The 18,891-nt window shown below is 33.1% G+C and overlaps 1 protein-coding gene across 3 annotated transcripts; it reads right to left on the minus strand.

Annotated features, from left to right (window-relative positions):
• Positions 1–486: 486 nt before the first annotated feature.
• Ctl2 (Choline transporter-like 2) lies at positions 487–13,646 on the minus strand. Of its 3 annotated transcripts, none has more exons than XM_090119495.1 (13): positions 13,526–13,646; positions 7,327–7,449; positions 6,686–6,849; positions 6,408–6,603; positions 6,035–6,237; positions 4,773–4,938; positions 4,475–4,700; positions 4,217–4,397; positions 3,739–3,877; positions 3,169–3,322; positions 2,568–2,859; positions 973–1,198; positions 487–709 (listed from the first exon to the last, which is right to left on the minus strand). In XM_090119495.1, exons 1-13 carry the CDS (start codon positions 13,539–13,541, stop codon positions 609–611), a joined length of 2,187 nt encoding a protein of 728 aa, XP_089975621.1. In that variant the 5' UTR covers positions 13,542–13,646; the 3' UTR covers positions 487–608. The 3 variants fall into 3 exon arrangements, with proteins under 3 accessions (XP_089975621.1, XP_089975622.1, XP_089975620.1); XM_090119496.1 differs by lacking the exons at positions 6,035–6,237; positions 13,526–13,646 and adding exons at positions 5,627–5,748; positions 8,110–8,295; XM_090119494.1 differs by lacking the exon at positions 13,526–13,646 and adding an exon at positions 8,110–8,295.
• Positions 13,647–18,891: the final 5,245 nt, after the last annotated feature.

Here is an 18,891-nt window from a genome sequence, read left to right on the forward strand (position 1 = left end):
TCAATTACAATTTTCTACACTTTTATAAAAAAAATGTATTAAAAATTATAATGGTAGGTAGATAGGTAAATGAAATAAAACAAAAAGTTTTGTTAAAGTAGTTTATTAAAACTAATAATTATAAAGACACTCTTGCGAATTAAAACCGCTATAACTAGCGTTATAAAAATCTTATAAAATACACCAGTTATCACAATATAAAGATTTCGAAATTTTTTATCAATAGTTTACATTATATTTGGCTTTTAATATTCCTTTAGGCAGGTATAATATTTCAAAATGGATAATATTAATATGTATATATTCGTGACATATTCACATATTATGGAACAATTGTGTATACAATCTTATATAAAATTAATAGAATATAAGGATATAATCTCACAACTCTTATTGACATTGTTTGGCACTCTGCATTGTTTTTTGTATAAAAGTTATTAAAATTTACATTTATTTTTTAAAAAGATATTATTTTTAATCTATTTTCCACATGTTTTCCACACATTTATTTACAATGTATGTATTTTCAATCATTACACTCTACTAGAACTCTCTAGGCTGCCTTAAAAATGAATAATTTAAGAAACAATCAATAAAATGGTAAATGTCTATCTTAGTTTCTTATTCTTCTTTCCAAGGATTTTTAATAGATTCTTAGACATGAAATAGGGTTTCTCAGGCGATCCGTCATTTCTTTCGCAGTCTTCCACTGTAAAAGTTATATACTTTTTTATTAAGGTACTATTTGAAACTTAACTAAAACAACGACAACTTCATTTAAATATATTACAATACAACAGATATTAGTCAAGACTCAAAATTTTGGTATATACCTATTCTTCATTGGGTATTTAAGAATTTGTATGGATGTGAATTTATTTCTTGAATTTTTAAGTGAGTTTAAGCCCCGAAACTATTTAGGGTACTTTTTTACACTTTGGGTTATCCTGACAATCATTTAAATATACTTACAGAAGCAGAGGAATAGAGTATCCACTGCCATTGAATATACATTGAAGAATATTGTACAGATGAGGTAGGTAGCAACGCTTAATATAATGGCGGGAATATAGTTGTAGTGCAAACGTTCGCCTTTAGTTATCTCATATACATAGTTCCATTCTAATAAATAATATACAGCAAATCCGACTCCTATAGAGATCAATAATTTTGATAGGAAGAATATAAAATCTGCGACCTGAAAAAAATGCATGAATTTATTTCTGTCGTCATAAAAATTGATCACGCTGCATGGTGTTGTTATAGTATCAGAAAGAAATTCTACTAATAGAGCAGGCTCCAAGGAGATGTTCGTTTGCATAAATAGCGGACCTAAATCTGACTTCTGATATATATTGTATAGATCCCAGACATCCTATAAACAGATGTTGCCAACCAGTTTTGTGGTCCCCTTCCCCGCACCCTGGTAATTAAATATGGCATACAAAGAAAAAAATAAACATTTCCAAAACATGCCGCGTTGAGTAGATCACGAATATATAGCATACTATGTATAACATTTCTTACACTTTCTCTAAGATTTTTTAGAAAATTTACGAAAATGGTCCATTTTTGAGTTAACTTTAAACCACTATAGATTGAAAACTCATGAATATATTTTTTAAATTATTATTTTAAATAATTAACAATAGTCCATTGTTGACGATTCAATAGTTCGTACAGTGAAATAGTTGCATGGGGGAGTGGGGGAAGCATTCAAAGATGGCGACGGTATGCTATATATTCGTGATCTACTCAATAAGCTCTTTCATTTGATACCCCACGCGGCATGTTTTGGAAATTTTTAATTTTTCTTTGTATGCCATATTTAATTACCGTTGTGGGGAGAGGGGGACCACAAAACTGGTTGGCAACATCTGTCTATAGGATGTCTGGGATCTATACAATATATATCAGAAGTCAGATTTAGGTCCGCTATTTTTGCAAACGAAACTCCACTGAGAGTCCGGTCTATAATGATTTCTTATTATATCAATACTAGCTAATTCGGCTAACGTCGTTATTCCAGGATATCCTTATTATTTAGGCGTATTAAAAATAGGTTACGGCCTATTCCCCGACATAATATAGAAGTTACACGAAAATTCATTAAAATCGATCCAGCCGTTTATGATAGATGAAATATTAATATTTAGATATAGTGTTATTGTAGGTAGTTTATTGCATTTACAGAATAAAGAAAGTACCTATACCTACTAAGATTACTTAGTAACTACCCACATCATTAATTAAGGTATTTACACTTAGATCATTAATGATCTAAGTATTTACACAAAAAGGAAATCTAACTGTTATATCACAAAAAATTTTAGACAGGGTTTAACTTTAAGCGCGTCTTCTCTTTAATCTGGTTTTTTCGTATTTCACATAGACAACTGAAAGTGACAGATCCCTGGTTTAAAGTTAGACTGTGTTTAAATTGTTTTGTGACAAGACCTCAGAACAAAGAATCCTATCGTTGTTCAGAGGACAAGACCCATCTGCCCTGACTGACTATAATATGTTTATGCACGTTTATATATTTAAATGAGTCTTTAAAATATTACCTTGTCCAAAATAACTACACGAACAATATTTCTCATGAGCAAAGAGAATGCGTCGTGAGCGCTCTTACAGAAGTTTTTCCCGTGCACCGCGCACATAATGTACGCATTTTTATTGATAAACTTCAAGAAGTTTTCCAAACACCAGAAGAAACATTTGCAGCAGCATAACACACAACGCGCTATTATATTGTCAAATTTCTTCGCTTTGTTATCTATATATTCCAAAATTACTCGTATAACGCGCACTATCGCTATTATAAGAGCTCCAAAGGCCACAGTACCTAAGTGGAATCTGAAATAGAATATTTAATTAAATTTAAAATGACGCAAATGTCAATATTAAACATGTTTGTTTATTCGAATATGTAACTGAAACAGTAAGGTGGTTTGTAACAACTTTAATCGTTACTTTTAACCGGTTTGCCGTGAAAGTTAAGAGTTAATAGTTATTTGGCATACTTGTATAGAACAAAGCAATAAACATGAATGCGTAGTTCCTTAGAATTTTGTTTAATTTAATAGGACCAAAACGTCTATAAAATAAATAGCAATTTCGTTAGATAATAAATAACAGTTTGCAAAGGAAGCTTTTATTAATTACCGAAGAGTCCGATATATTCCCGATGTGAGAGTGAAAAAGGGCAAATCTCTTTTATGGAATGTCCAATACCAAGTAGAAAAGGTGCTAGCTAACATCATATCAGCAATGCCGCTAATGAAAAACATCGTCCAGAAGAAACCAAGCAAATTAATCACTGTAAAGGAATGAATGAAAATCAATATATAATTATAATAAGCATAGGAAAAACGCTAAAATTTCCAAGAATAAAACCATTAGACCGTGGTTCCCGAAACTACTAATAGTCCTCAATTTATAAATTAATTGTTAGAATATTTCCAGTAATACGATTGAAAAGTGCATATCATTGAAAACACACGTTATAATGATCTCATTGAAGCATCTATCAGCTTAATAGATGTTAATTAAGCACGAACGTTGCATTGTCTTGTATCAAGAGAGAGACTATAACACTCACTCGACACTCATTATATGATTACAGAGCTAGTTGTGTGGAAAAGCCCAGTAAAATAGAATAATATGTACACTTGGAAAAATACATTTATACTATTAATAGATTTACTACTCATTGCATAATAATAAATTACTCACAATGTAAAGCTATCACGTTATTTGGATTATCAATGCCGGTAAAGTGACAAGATGCCAGAGAGCACGGTAATAGACCACCAGGAGAGCTGGTATCGCGGCAAACACTAACGAACTTTGCTGGGTCGCAGGCTTGGCCTTCCTGAAAACATTTATCTATGAATTTATAATTACACTAATTTATTGTTTCAATTAAAGCAGTGGTGGAACAGTGACGAGGACCTCAAACTACAAATCGATTAGTCCATGTCCCGGCAGTGGGATATAAAGGGCTGATTAAGGTCTCTTTAATAAAAATGACACTCTACTTCATTTATTTAAAATAAATATAAGCTTATATGGTATCGCTTTCGTTAAGTTTCATAGATTGCTATTGTCATAGATTGAAACATGAAATTACATAAGATGTCCCAAAAGCCCAAAACCCATTAAAAACGTAACCATGGTGACAATCGTAATTTAAAGGTAAATCAATATATACCTCTGTATAAATGTCGCCACAGCTGCAACTCGTGTCGTTGCGGATGTTAACCACCCGGAATGCTGATTCTCCTATCGACAGTAGATAAACGAGGACCAACACTCCATATGCTATGACAGCACACTGCAATATCCACGGGATAATAGGGAAAACTATTGTAGATTTAATTGCCGTTACTGCTCTGAAATTTAAATAAAAAATTGTTGAAACTGTTATTGAGTTACCTAGGATTAAAATGTTTTAATTTCGTAAACTTACTTGCTGCCTTCACGAATAAGAGCAATTGCAATAGTTATTCTTTTGCGCAAGAAAATGACTACCAAGAGAAGTATTAGGAATATCACAGCCACAATAGCGAGGATGACGAGCCACGTCGAGTATTTAGTAAACATTGACTGTGCGTAGCCCCTCAAGTTGGTCGTCTGATAGAGTCCTACTGGATTTGCTTTGTAATACTCGTAGTTCTTGTAACAGAGGTACATAGCTGAAAAGAGAATGAGTCATAAAAATTGATTGAAAAGTATAAATTGCATACTTAAGCACTCTTTAAACTCACCGAATCCGAGTAATGCTAGCAACCCAGCTATCGAGACCCACACTACCGGGGCGACCACCCATCGGAGCAAAAGAATATATATAAAGCACACAATAACCACTGCTATCAGTGCTCCAGCCAGATACCATCTTGACTGAACCAGATCCTGAACTATTTGAGACGATAACTGTTAAACAGAAAATAATGATATAGGTAGTTTGTATTTAATATTGGGCCTGGGCGTAAAGCTAGTATGTACATTTTAATGGAACAAATTAAATTTTTATAAGTAAGCTTGGTACATTTATATACCTAGGCATGCCTATAGGCATGTGCAATAGTAACAACTATATATTTTTATAATATATCTGTTAGTTTGGCATGGTGCAAAATTTCAGGGATAGGTATTTATCAAATAACGAAAGAATCGAGTTAAATTAAACGACTGGTTATCTAGGTTCTGTTCCAGTTCATTAGAATAAAAATGGTGTATTATTATGTATAATATAAAATCCATTTTATCAGAAATAGGAGGAAAAATAAAGCGCTTAAATAAATGCTTATTAATTCTCTGAATTGGAACAAAAGTTGATAAATTTTTCACGTCATAAAGGAAATCGAGCAAAAATATTTAAATTGCTGAATTAAGTAGGTACCGTCAATTTCGAACAACTAATACAGCACTAAAATTGAGTAATATTAGTGTTCCATTATCATACGGGAAGTGTGAACCTAAAAATGCGGCGGCGATGCACGTATCAAGTACGTTATTACGCCGAAAGGTATATTAATAATTTACATGAGAAAACATGCAACTTTAAAACAAAAAAAAATTGTACTTACAAACAACTAAAAATAATCGGATGCTACTTTACCTGATTGAATTTTAGCAAGTTAGCCAATTGTTGAAGCACTTCCTCCTCCGCCAGATCAACGCCATCGATTTGCCGTATTACTTCCACAGCCGAAGTCACGTTAACAAAGCACCGAGCGACCACTGTTCCAGACACCAACGGTGCATTAGTTATTTATATATTTGTGCCAGTAGCATTAGTAATGGACAAAGAGTATATTTGGATTAGGGATCATTCGCAGCAGTACGTTTCACAAGGATGGTTCTTTATCCACGTCCTTAAATACTCACCTAAGACGCATATTAGCCGTTACCTTTTTAACAACATGTAACTAGATACAGGTGATAGGTCTACATGCAAAGCGGTTATTACTTTGTGAAAACATGCGCATAAACGTGCTGGGCATTGCATAGCCTTATTTTTACGTACTATATGAGCCTCGCGTTCATTTTCCCGCGTGAAAAATGTAACCCAGCTTGCAGCAATCCAACCAACATACGAATCAAGAGCCGTGGCACTATTCAGCAAAGATTTTTGCGCCTCAGCTGGATTCCGCACACATGTATCCCCAGTGCTTTGCTTAGGACCCTGGCATTGCAGAGTTGAAAGGTCCCCGATGCAGCGAAACAACACTGAAGCGCGATCAATCGTTGATAATCGCAATAAATCAAACAAAGCATCACAATTACACACATTAATAAAACAAAACAAAATAAAACAAAAAAAGGCAAAAAATAAACCACACGGGAGCTAAGTTAAGGCATTGCAAATTTATAATAAAACACATTATAATATGAATTACCTGGTTGACTGGAAATTATAAAGCTGGCACATTTGTCTTCTTGCATATATTGAAGAGCTTGTGAACTCGTCATCGTTTGAATATTTACTTCATCTGTGCACACCATGCTCGGCCTTAAAGTTTCAAACGCTCCCGGGTTCAGCCGTATTTCTTTTTCGAGCAAAATCGTATTGGTTGGACATTTTTCTACACAAACCTGAAAGTGTAAAAAAAGATGGTAAAAGAATGTTTTATATATGTTATTTATCTATTTCATTTAATTCATTCACAAAACTCACCTGTGTAGTTGGACAACCCGTTATCGGAGTTCCGGGTGCAAGACATTTTGCAATGTTGAAAAATATTAAATACGGTTTGTTTTCTAGTCCTGAATCTAATCCACAGCGGCGGCCTTTAGTATCGATGGGTGCCAATAGTTTCTCAACACTTCCTCTTGTCATACCTGCAATAGTAAATTCATCTTTACTATGGTTAATAATTAATTAGACCAATATAAGTTGGATAATTGGATAGATAATTGGATTGGATAATCCAAATAAAAACAACGTCTTGGCAATTGACGAGTCAATTAACAAGCCTTGAAGACGAAACTATTTAACCGAGTGTCGAGAACATTTAATTATAATTTTCGCTTTATCCGCACATTGTCACAGAGCAATAACTAGTAACTATCAACATTGTTTACTTTCTCACTGCTCCAATCGGTGGAAGGAAACGTGATGAAACCAGCATTTTTAACCACAAGTCCACAAGGCCAACAGCGTGTGCACATAATTGTGGTCTAAAGTCTCAGGGACAAGAAATTTTTATTTAATTCGAAGAAAGTTAAGAATCACCATGTCACCAAACTCACCATACCTGCCCTTTTTCTTTCTTAAAATAACTATTTCTTATCTTATGAAAAAATCTGAGCTCTTACTATAATATCCTACGAAGCCCCACGCTCCGAGGAAAAGGATGAACACTATTAGCCATATTATGTCCGTGCAAGACCGATTGCGTGTAGGTCCATTAAAGTCAGGATCGTACCGTATCGGCTCCCCTGAAAATTATAAATACTTTGAAACACGTTTAAATTTTTTATATATAACTAAGTATACATTACATACGTATATCGTGTAGATCAGTATCTACAGACACATACAATTCTAGTAGTTACATAGAATTTGAAATATATTAGGTACCTATAAGCACAGCTATAAGTAAGTAACTAGTTACAAGCTAAAAAAAATCATCCATCTAGAATCGCTGAGACTCATTTATGATGTTCATACAATCTACAAATTAAAATTTAGAAAGAGTTCAAAACCTGTGAAGTGTCCTTTTAGTCAAATTAAACTTATTCTCTGTTATATTATGAGAACACTAGCTTTCCGCCCGCGGCTTCGCCCGCGTTTTCAAATAAAAACCCGTTCCCGTAGGATTTCCGGGATAAAACCTATCCTATGTCTTTTCTCGGGTATCAAAATATCTCTATACCAAATTTCATGCAAATTGGTTCAGTAGCTAAGGCGTGATTGAGTAACAGACAGACAGACAGAGTTACTTTCGCATTTATAATATTAGTATGGATAACAAGAATAATTTGCAATAATGTTTGCAATGGATAAATTCTTTGTTTCAATTCATGATTTCTTTAATCAAAAGGACAAAAAATTTTTAGAAAATGAGTCACCTAGTTAAGCGTATTATAATAACTCACTTGATTCTTTTGGAGATACACAAGCATCCCCGCAACACACCATCATTTAATCACTTTTTATCACATATATACAAATTCATTCAAATCCCACAGATTTAAAGTTTCCATAAAAGGTTCATTTTAATAACCATATTGAGTATTTCGTTTACATTTATTAACTTCTGTTGTATATCATTTCGTATCAGTGAGCGCGGTCCCTTATCAGGTTGAATGATAACATCGTTGGTAAAGTATATTTTGCGATCAATAGATAATATCAATGATTATGCTTAAATGGTTTTTAATTCGTGAGCCACGGCCTTCCTGAATGAGAATGTCAATAAGCTTATCTAGTTAGTTATATCGATAGCGTTTCTGCGGGATTCAACACCACCAAACAAAACAACAATATTTTGAGATAGTTACCTACTTAGTTTCATTTTGTGCAAATTAATAATAAAGTTTATTAAATAGTTTTCATTTATATTTGTTGGAACGTGTACGAGCAGCCCTAGCCCCTACGCATGATATACTGTATAATATTTTATCATTTGGTATATTGTGACATGATGGTCTAATATTATCCCGTCACATCCCATAGGTCTATTCCTAAAATACTTCGGATCGTTCAAACTCTCTTATTTTTAAATATTTAGCTGTTGCGTTTGAAATTGCTCAGTATTTGTAGAGTAGAAGCTATTGTTTCGTATAAAATGAATAGACAAAGTTCTAACTTCTAACTTCTAACATAAGTTGAAGGTAACAACTCACAATTTTTTTTTAATCGACATCATATCCTACAAATAGCATTACGTTATTAAGATGATAGTTGGGTACAATAATCAGATGCGGATGTAAGTAGTGTGTATTTTAAATTTGATTATTATTTTAATGTACCTATCCGGAACTGCACATCAATCTTTCCATAAAGATTATTATTTTGAAGTGCTAAGAAATGTTAATATACCTAGCAATGAAACCCGGAATTAATTGAAATATAATCTTGATATACGATATAATTATCTTGAAAACTAAAATGTATGTGCCTAAGTAACTCCAAATTCGGTTCTTCCTGTATATTTGAGCCGATTTCATAATCACTATTTTATGATTAGGTTATTAGATATTAAACAACCTTAGTAAACAACATTGATTCAATTTATTACCTACCTATCTACTGTTAAAACTTAAAAAAATACTGTGCAAAAAATAAGCTCGCACTATAGTCTGTAAGTTATGATTTAACAGAATAATAGGAGATAAGAAACCTAAGGATTTAGGCTCTGATTTTCTCTCATGTAACTAATCACAGGATATAACGAAATTACACAATTTGTTGGCACGAGAACGTCACACGCGATACTGAGTAACATCTATCATTACCTTGATTTTCTACCAATGTGTAAAACGTAAATATGTACATGTAACATAAAGACACATATACATGACTGATGTACCGCTATCGATAGGCCATCATCTTTTTTCCTTATTCTTCGACATGTCGGTTTTCTAACGATGGTTTCATTCCCCATTTGAGGAGTGGTGATGTTGTCAAGATGCGCAGATATATAATTTAAAAAATACTGTTTTTCATGAACGCTGGACGCTGGTCTCGAACCCTTGACTTATCGATTTGAAGTCCGAGATCCTCACTCACTGAGCCACAGCCACAGATTATTTGGTCAAGTTTAGGTTTTTAAATATCGATTAAATACACACTCGTTTGAAGGGAATCCTTGTTTATGTACTTGACATAAATACTCTCATGCGTGAGAGATTAAATGTGGATACAGTTTCAAATTGACTATATTATATGTATGTGACATTGTGATAGCGATTTAGTTATATCCTCGTCCTTATACTTATTACCCTAGATACAAAATAAACTTAGTAGAAGCTATATATCTGCAGTTTCTTGAATAGAATAAAGTGCCCGTAATGAATAACAGGAAGCGTCCTATAATCTGTTTAGTTCTACATGTTCCACATAGAATACTACAAAGAAGCTTATAAAAGTTAATCCAATTGGCCTTTTTAATAATAATAAGCAACATGCCGTTCAATACAAAAATGAGGATACACGTGCTTATTCAATAGACTATACGTGTTTTTAATGAAAACATACCATTTTAATGCAAAATAGTTGGGTGTAAAATAAAAAGAATGTGTGTAACGTTTCCTTTTTATCGAAACCAGCTAATGAAAAATATTATGTGAGATTATTAATATAATTTTTAATTCTAGAAATCCTAATGACATCGCCAACAATTAATAGGTATACAATACCAACCCAGCTTTATTAAAATTTTAGAAACCCAGCGGGCAGCGGGCAAATATTAAATCGTACGTTATATTAATTATTGTAATGTTACATCGGCATTATTGTGAACTCGGCTTAACGTTTTCTGTGAAATACTGTGGTAGGAGGCAGGAGCCTCATAAAGATAGTGACGTTGACGATGACGGTAGCTATATTTACGTTCGCGTTTTATAGGCGTCGCATTACGCGACCTCTATTCATATAACTAACTATTTCATTGCATTTCGTTCCAAAAATAGCAGTAATCTGAAAAACTGTTGTGTGAGATAAAATAATTCCAAAATTTATAGTCCCTATTCCTACGTTATTGAACTCAAAATATTACCAACCTAGGTACTTAATTATTGTTTTGAAACTTTCTCTCTTCATAGTTTATATAATTGTTTAGCATACCATTGTATAAGCAGTAAATTAAGTACCTACATATTATTATGTATAAATATATTATGTAGGTAAGTATATGGTTAGTCATATAAAATAAAATAAATTAATCATAGCATTTAATTCAACTAACATAGGTAAGAAAAGGAATGGGGGTTTATCAAAAAGGATATTTATTCAAAAAAATTGGAGAGGTTCTAAAACGGACTTAAAATGAGGTCTCCTAAAATCTAATAAATTCACGTCTGCATGTCCATGATTCGTTATAGTTTTTAACGTAGTTGAATCGTAGTAAAAATATGAATTTTGGTATTTATTTTAAAATAGATAACTTGGCTCATAGTCACAGAAATATCTCCTTCATGCCAGAAATCTCATTTTCTTTTTTCATCGGCTAACTTTCATTGGCTAAGGGCCGATTTTTCAATGCTTGGATAAAACTTATCCGTCCAATAAAGTATAACACGATACTGTCAAATACGGGCAATTAGAATACGTTTTTAAAACGTTTTAAAAGTCCTGTAACCCGTCCGATTAGGGCCCTTCTGGCCTCCTCCACTCAAGCGACAGCTCAAGCCGAGGTTCGTGGTCCCCGTCAAGGGGGGACGCCCTTGTGCATGTCGCTACCAGGGTGAACCTTCAGTTCACCCCCGCGTCCGCGTTAAAATGTAGAAGCCCTTCTGGCTAACATTGAGAGACACCACACAAAAAAAAAAAAAAAAAAAAGTCCTGTAAACGTGGACGATAAATATGGTTCTAAGGAACTACTATATATCTAATATACCTACCTATTCGTAGATGATTTGTCAATTACAATTAGTAGCCAATCATCATTGGATAAAGGACCTCAAAGTTCAAAATTTCGAAACGGAAAAAGAATATCGCGAGGAAACCGGTATTAAAAAATTCGAAGAATCAAAAACTTCACCAAATGCGATCTGCCAACCTGCACATGGCCAGCTGTGAGCTGCAGAGTGGTGAATTACAGGAGCCTGTCCCTTCCTACTACTAAGTAGGTATTGTGTGATGAGAATGATAGTTTGATTCAACATGATCTTGGTATTTACCTAACGGTATTACATACATATTTATATTAGCCACTTGACCCGTAACACCCGGGTTACCCTAGATAACAAATTTTTATCTTACCAGTTACCTAGGTATATCGTAGATGATTTGTCAATTACAATTAGTAGCCAATCATCATTGGATAAAGGACCTCAAAGTTCAAAATTTCGAAACGGAAAAAGAATATCGCGAGGAAACCGGTATTAAAAAATTCGAAGAATCAAAAACTTCACCAAATGCGATCTGCCAACCTGCACATGGCCAGCTGTGAGCTGCAGAGTGATGAATTACAGGAGCCTGTCCCTTCCTACTACTAAGTAGGTATTGTGTGATGAGAATGATAGTTTGATTCAACATGATCTTGGTATTTACCTAACGGTATTACATACATATTTATATTAGCCACTTGACCCGTAACACCCGGGTTACCCTAGATAACAAATTTTTATCTTACCAGTTACCTAGGTATATATATATGTTTGTTGTTCTTGCACGGGAAAACCACTGAACGGATTTTAAAAATACTTGGCAGTCATATGTAGCTTATGTACCAGAATAACACATATGTAACTTATAGCTGTAGAAAAACTTGCGTTTTCCGGCGGGTTCAACTGCTGAAAAATTCGCCCGGCACAGCTTGTATTCAAAATTTAGCCTTATTTTGGTCAAGATCTTCCTTTCTTTGGTCAAGAATCTTGTAATCGGTTCATATCCCTATAATAATATCGTAGTGTAGATAACCAATGAAGACGTGGAACAATAATTATTCTTAGTAGTAGGTAGGTAGATAAAAAATATTATAATAAAATAAGATTTCTGAGAGGTTATTAGGTTACTATGTTTCTCATATGCGTTCGATTTTCACATCAATCTGCAAGATAATAAGAACTATTATCAATAAATTATATATACACTATTGCGTAGGTACATGTATATTTATATATTTATACATTCTTCAAATGTCATAGCTGATCACGCATAATAAACAGTACCTGACTTTATATTAATATTATGATCAACTAGCTTTCTGCGGTCAGCTGTGACCGCGTAGTCAAAGAAAAACCCGCATTATTACTGTCCCCGTGGAATTTCCGGGATAAAACCTACATATGTTCCTTAGATCTCAAGCTGTCTATGTACCAATTTTTTTTGAGTGAAGCCTCTAGAAGTATCTATTGTAGATCACGCCCAAATTATTCTTTTTAAATTCCATGTACAGTTTACATACAGTTTTGCCTTTCCTACGGTTTTATTACTACTACCCATAGCACCTACCTATGTTAAATTATAATTCTAGATATAAATTCAAATATTCACTTCACTCCAGACATACATTAGGTAAGTACCTATTTATGAAACTTTTTTATTTTTATAGGAAAAGCAATGTTATATCGAAATTCTTAAAAAAAAATGTGATTCATAAATTTTTATGTTTATTTATGTGTTACAAAATAGGAAGGTAATAACGGTGTTTAAACTCTGCTTATCGGGTACCCGCTTTATTTTTAGAAAAGTTTGGAATATGGGCAATTTTTTATCCTCTTTTGGCTTCATACTGATTAGGTAGTTAACATAATGGGTTTTATTCAAACACCGAAGCAAACAGGAAATATCGTGCTGAAATCAAAATTAAATTTAAAGGAATAATAAGAGCGTCCAATGACTTACCATAATCCTTTCCCATTGTTACTTCACAGTTGCGGAATGCAGCTTCACTGTTTCATCAGCTTACCACTATATTTTAGACGCACTTTAACCGTAATAATTGGATTAAAATAGTGAGTCAGTAACTCAGTATTTCGTCAAGTAAAGCAGTGATATTTTCGATTGGCCGATGCGACGAGAATTTCTCACTAATTGCATATAAGTGCCACTTTGGAAATCTCAAAGATTAGTTAAACTGAAACTTATTAAGTGCACATATTTAAATACTACTAGTAAGTACTTAATGGTGTTGCAACTTTACTTTGGTTCCAAACTTTTGTTTACGTTTGTTCGAAAGTGAAAGTCTGACAGTAAAAATAATAGCACTCGCGTCTGTCTCCCGCCGGAGACCGACTGTGACTAAACTACTAAAGTACGCTCGCCCGAGTACAAACACTGTTGACTGCACTACATTTACAACAATACAAAATATGTGAAGTGAATCACTATACCATTCAGTATTCACTTCATCCGTTGGAGTTGAGGCGAGACAAAAGGATCACTATGGTTAAAATTACAGCGTTGCGGCACATTGGTCCCTCTCTTATCTTGAACATCATAATATCAATTAAGCCTCTTTTACAATGTGTACAACATACCTACATAGATTCCTTACAGCTATTTGTATTACAATATTTATAATTAACTTTAACAAAACAATACGCCAATAAAAAGGAATACCAATAATAAGACAATTTATTTGACAGTAGTATTACATTAATTATAACAATGTTATAGTGGAAAAAAAATTTTTTTTTTGGACATGATATATACAAAAAAGAGGAAAACGTACCCATTATAGAATGTTTGGTATGGATGTGTGAATGTGTGTACTGTGAAAAAAAATTTTAATTTTTAATTTTTTTTTATGAAAACAAATTTGAAATTTTATAGTCGAGTAAAAAAAATGAGGGTCGGACGCCAGTTTATTATTACATACATTATTAAAACAAACAGCGAGAATATCATTGTTTGTCAATACAAAAAAAAATACCTCCTAATACCTAAGTACATTAGTTACTACATGGTTACTACTGTCTACACTCTACTACAATAAATTATGATTTTCTCACCACGTTCAAATTCCACCGGTATTCTCATATTCTAAACCTATTGTTCTGCGTCCTTTTCTGTCCAAAACAAAAAATACCTCATTCTGGCAGAACCACAGAAGTCAGAACATAATAATATGTACTCTGGGCAGAACGCAGAAGGCTGATCACCTACTTACTTGTCCCTAATAAAAATCGATCCGTTTAAAGATTAGAAAAAAATACGAAGCGGGATTCGATTCGAACCCCCGTCTTTCTGCCATTCCAGAGGACTCGTCTTTCCTATTCTTTAACAATTTCTCATATATATAAATCATTTAAAAGCTATAAAACTAATATCAAACTGCAAACATACTTATACGGGACTTCACCTAATTTGTATTTTATTAACGAATAACTTAACACATATAATATGATATAGAAAATAGATAAAATAAGGTACGGTAAATATATCCATTTTAAATTGCTTTGATAACAGTATCTTTATTTAACTTTGTTTTTAATTTATAATAACTATTGGTATTCCCGTGTTCGTGTAATCATGGCATTATTATGTACATTCTCAGAACCTTATCTAAAGACATATATACTTAGTCATCATTTCATTAGAAATTTTTAATTGACAAAAGTTTGATTTCGCAAATAATTTAAATTATCTACGTACTAGATTTCCGCCCGCTGCTTTGCCTCGTTTAAAAAATCCCGCATAGTTCCCGTTCCTGTGGCCTGTGGGATTTCCGGGAGAAAACGTAGCCTATGTCTTTTTCTGGGTTTTCAGCTACCTACATACCTTATTTTATTGTAGGTACCTAATCGGTTCAGTATTATTAGCGTGAGAGTAACAAACATCCATCCATGCTCACAAACTTTCGCATTTATATTATGTAACTATTAGCTACTAGGATTTATAATGCTAAAAACAATAGTAAAACCACAGTAAACTATCAATAAAATATTAAAATGATCAAGTGTTATATCAAATACTTATGTATATCTAAGATCGTTTATTTTCTAGAATTTCATTGATAGCTGTAATAATTATTATCTACTATCTTTAATCTTTTAACAAGGAAACAATTTAATGCGTAGTTTACATTAAAACAATTTTATACGAATCAATTTTTTTTAAATGGAGCTCATATAAGTAAATGTACTAAATTTACCGCCGTTTTGTACATTATAAACATTATCCCTAGGTAGGTATACGTATTATATTATACGTAGTATATTATTATTACTCTGTGGTATTATAATGGTATTATACACATTATCTGACCTATCCCTACTCACGGGAATGAACGTCGGAACTAGGAACGTATAAGGTAAATAATAAAAGGTAGTAAGTACAGTAACCTAGACGCGGTCATAGCCCTTTCTTTGTTTTCGTACGCTACCTTCATGAGTTTACTTTCATCAGTCTCCTATATGTATCTCAATAATTTTACGCTAATGTTCTCATATTAAAATCTAAACAAATTCAGACACTAGTGACTAGCTGAAGGTGTACCTACCACTGTTTATTAATACGCAATAAATAAAGATAAGTTTTCATCTTAATGTTATCCAAGTTCATTTATAGGTTATATTAATTCTGATGACAGGTTTTTGCCTTTATCCACATAGGGCAGGTGCAAGGTGAACGTCCCGTCGGCTAGCTCGAACAAAGATTCGCAGGCTGCATCTCGTCTGGCTGTTGACCCAGGACGTGGACGGTTCAGAATTAAACCGAACTATCTTAATTGAACTGTTTTCAATATTTATTGAACGATTAGTCAAGCTCCACTTCACATTGAAAAATTATGTTTACTTAGACATGCTTAGACTTAGATCTTCTTACCTTGAATAATGTATTGAAAAGAATAAAAAAGACAAGGAAACTGTAAACCACGGAAGTTAAATTATGGGTTAAGTTAAGCAATCAAATAACTAGATATTTCTATTGTAATTCTATTTTTAATTAACTACTAACTAGGTAGTTAATTATTTACTAATAAATTCATCTTGGAGTAAATACAAAAATGTATCGGCTATTATATTATAGTTATGGGTTAAGAGAATTTCGTCGACTTATATTAATTCCATTACACAAAACTAGTACCTACATTAAAATATGGTAGATGCCTTATTATGAAGACTTTTAGTTTGTTGAGAGAGTGCATATTTGCATTTTCTTATATAAATGTACACTAGCGCAAACAGTCGCTACACGTATGAACGTTAGATAAGATATAGTAAAGTTCAGTAAAAAACATAAGTACCTAATATATGGGAGGGTCCAGATTCTGTGTCCGATAACATTATTAAATACCTCCCTACATACGTTTGGCGCCACGATGTCGAACTCGAAGTCAACGTAGCTTTACATAAAACATCGTAGAAATTGAGGGGTGACTTCCTTGGCAGCGCTCCAACAAGGAATAAATATTGTAATTCTGTTTATTTTTGACATCTTTGCATACATGTTGAATATCAAGTTATCGTTTCTAAAGCGAGGCTCTTTCACTTGTGAGACTGCAAACATAAAACATACCTACGCACACAGAAGAATAATAATTGCACTTTGTATCTGTCGAATTATGCAAATTGGAAAGACAATAATGATTTCTACCTATTGTTTATGTTTTATGTTGACTTGTACGGTGTACCCTTCTTTTATGTAGACAGTATGGGTAAACCAGAATCTGATGGCAATTAGGGAAATCAAAATTTTGAGCGTGCAACCCTAGGGAAAATGGACTGAACGATCTTGATACTGCTTATTTTTTATTTTGTCCTCAATATCATTAGTCACATTACATAAGTGCATAATTTATACGGTACTTAATAATGAGATATCCACATAATATTATGTAGGTACGTATACAATGAAACAGGGAACTGAGGATATAGGAATATCAAAAAATTCAGCGATCGGTCGTTTTCGTAGACAAAATAAGTAAAATATCGAATAGGCCCAACAAGGCAATTTTTGTTAAAATCTAAGATTTTTCTAAAGACAGAATGGCTGTATAAAGGAGAATGACCACGGGTGGTATCGGTAAAATTTAAGTTGTGCCACGTATTCGTGATATTGTTAATTCCTATTTGTATTTATAATTATCATATGTATCACTATTAAGTCTTAATTATACCGAATAAATTGAAATAATAGTAAAAATTTGTGTTTTGAAACATGTATGACCACGTATGGAATCGGTAAAATACTAGTTGTGTCACATGTTTGTGATATTGTTAATTCCTATTTGTATTTATAATGATCATATTTATCACTATTAAGTCGTAATTATACCGAATAAATAGAAATAAAAGTAAAAGTTTTTGTTTTGACACATATATCTATCTCTCTTGCAAGCGTCCTGCGTCATCTGTCATTGTGTTCGACGCATTGTTCGATGTTATTTATTTTGAAATAATGTTTATTACGATTTACTTTTCACATTTGTCTTGTAAATTAAAATATTACCTATTTAATAAATGTAAAACTTAACGTTCATCGTTAGTTTAAACTCGATAAAGTATTTTTTTAAAGTGTTGAATAACACTATTGTTTTATTTTTATTGTCGCGAACTGCGGCTTATTTACATAAAAACTTTAATCGTTTCTAAAAATACTAACATCAAGCTATATTTCATCTTGACACAATAAGTTTGATTGCGATACCAAGTGCCATAGTAACTTGGGCAATCTCCTTTATATAATATTTTATACATTTCCTAAATGGTATCGGAATTGTACACATTTCCTAGGAATTGTATACAATTCCTTGATTTCATACATTTCCGGTAACATATATATTAAGATGTAGAAAGGCCCTGTGTAGATAGGGTTTTATTTGTTATATATTAACATGGTCATTTATTAGTGATACCTATTATTATTAGTCTGTGGTGATACAAATCTTTCGACGAACCATATTTATTTATTAAATAAAAAAATATTGTGTGGTTTTATAAAACCACGGTAAAAGTGAAACTGTTCGAACGGTTCCGAACACTGCTTTGTGTAGCGCATGTCGCGTGACGGTCGGCTGCCGAGTAGGTATACCTACTCGGCAGCCGCGATACACGCGACATGCGCTACACAGACCAAAAAGTTTGAGACGATGTAATAAAAGTTTCACTTTAAAAAAAAATGTTTGGGGCTCCCTTTACGAAAAACATATTTATTGTAGACTAGATTTCCGCCCGCGGCTTCGCCCGCGTTTTCAAAGGAAAACCCGCATAGTTCCCGTTCCCGTGGGATTTCCGGGATAAAACCTATCCTATGTGTTAATCCAA

This window comes from Colias eurytheme, chromosome 3 (assembly GCF_061535395.1).
Source record: "Colias eurytheme isolate Ceu_HAF_F1 chromosome 3, ilColEury1 Martin Lab GWU primary, whole genome shotgun sequence".
Lineage (NCBI taxonomy): Eukaryota > Metazoa > Arthropoda > Insecta > Lepidoptera > Pieridae > Colias > Colias eurytheme.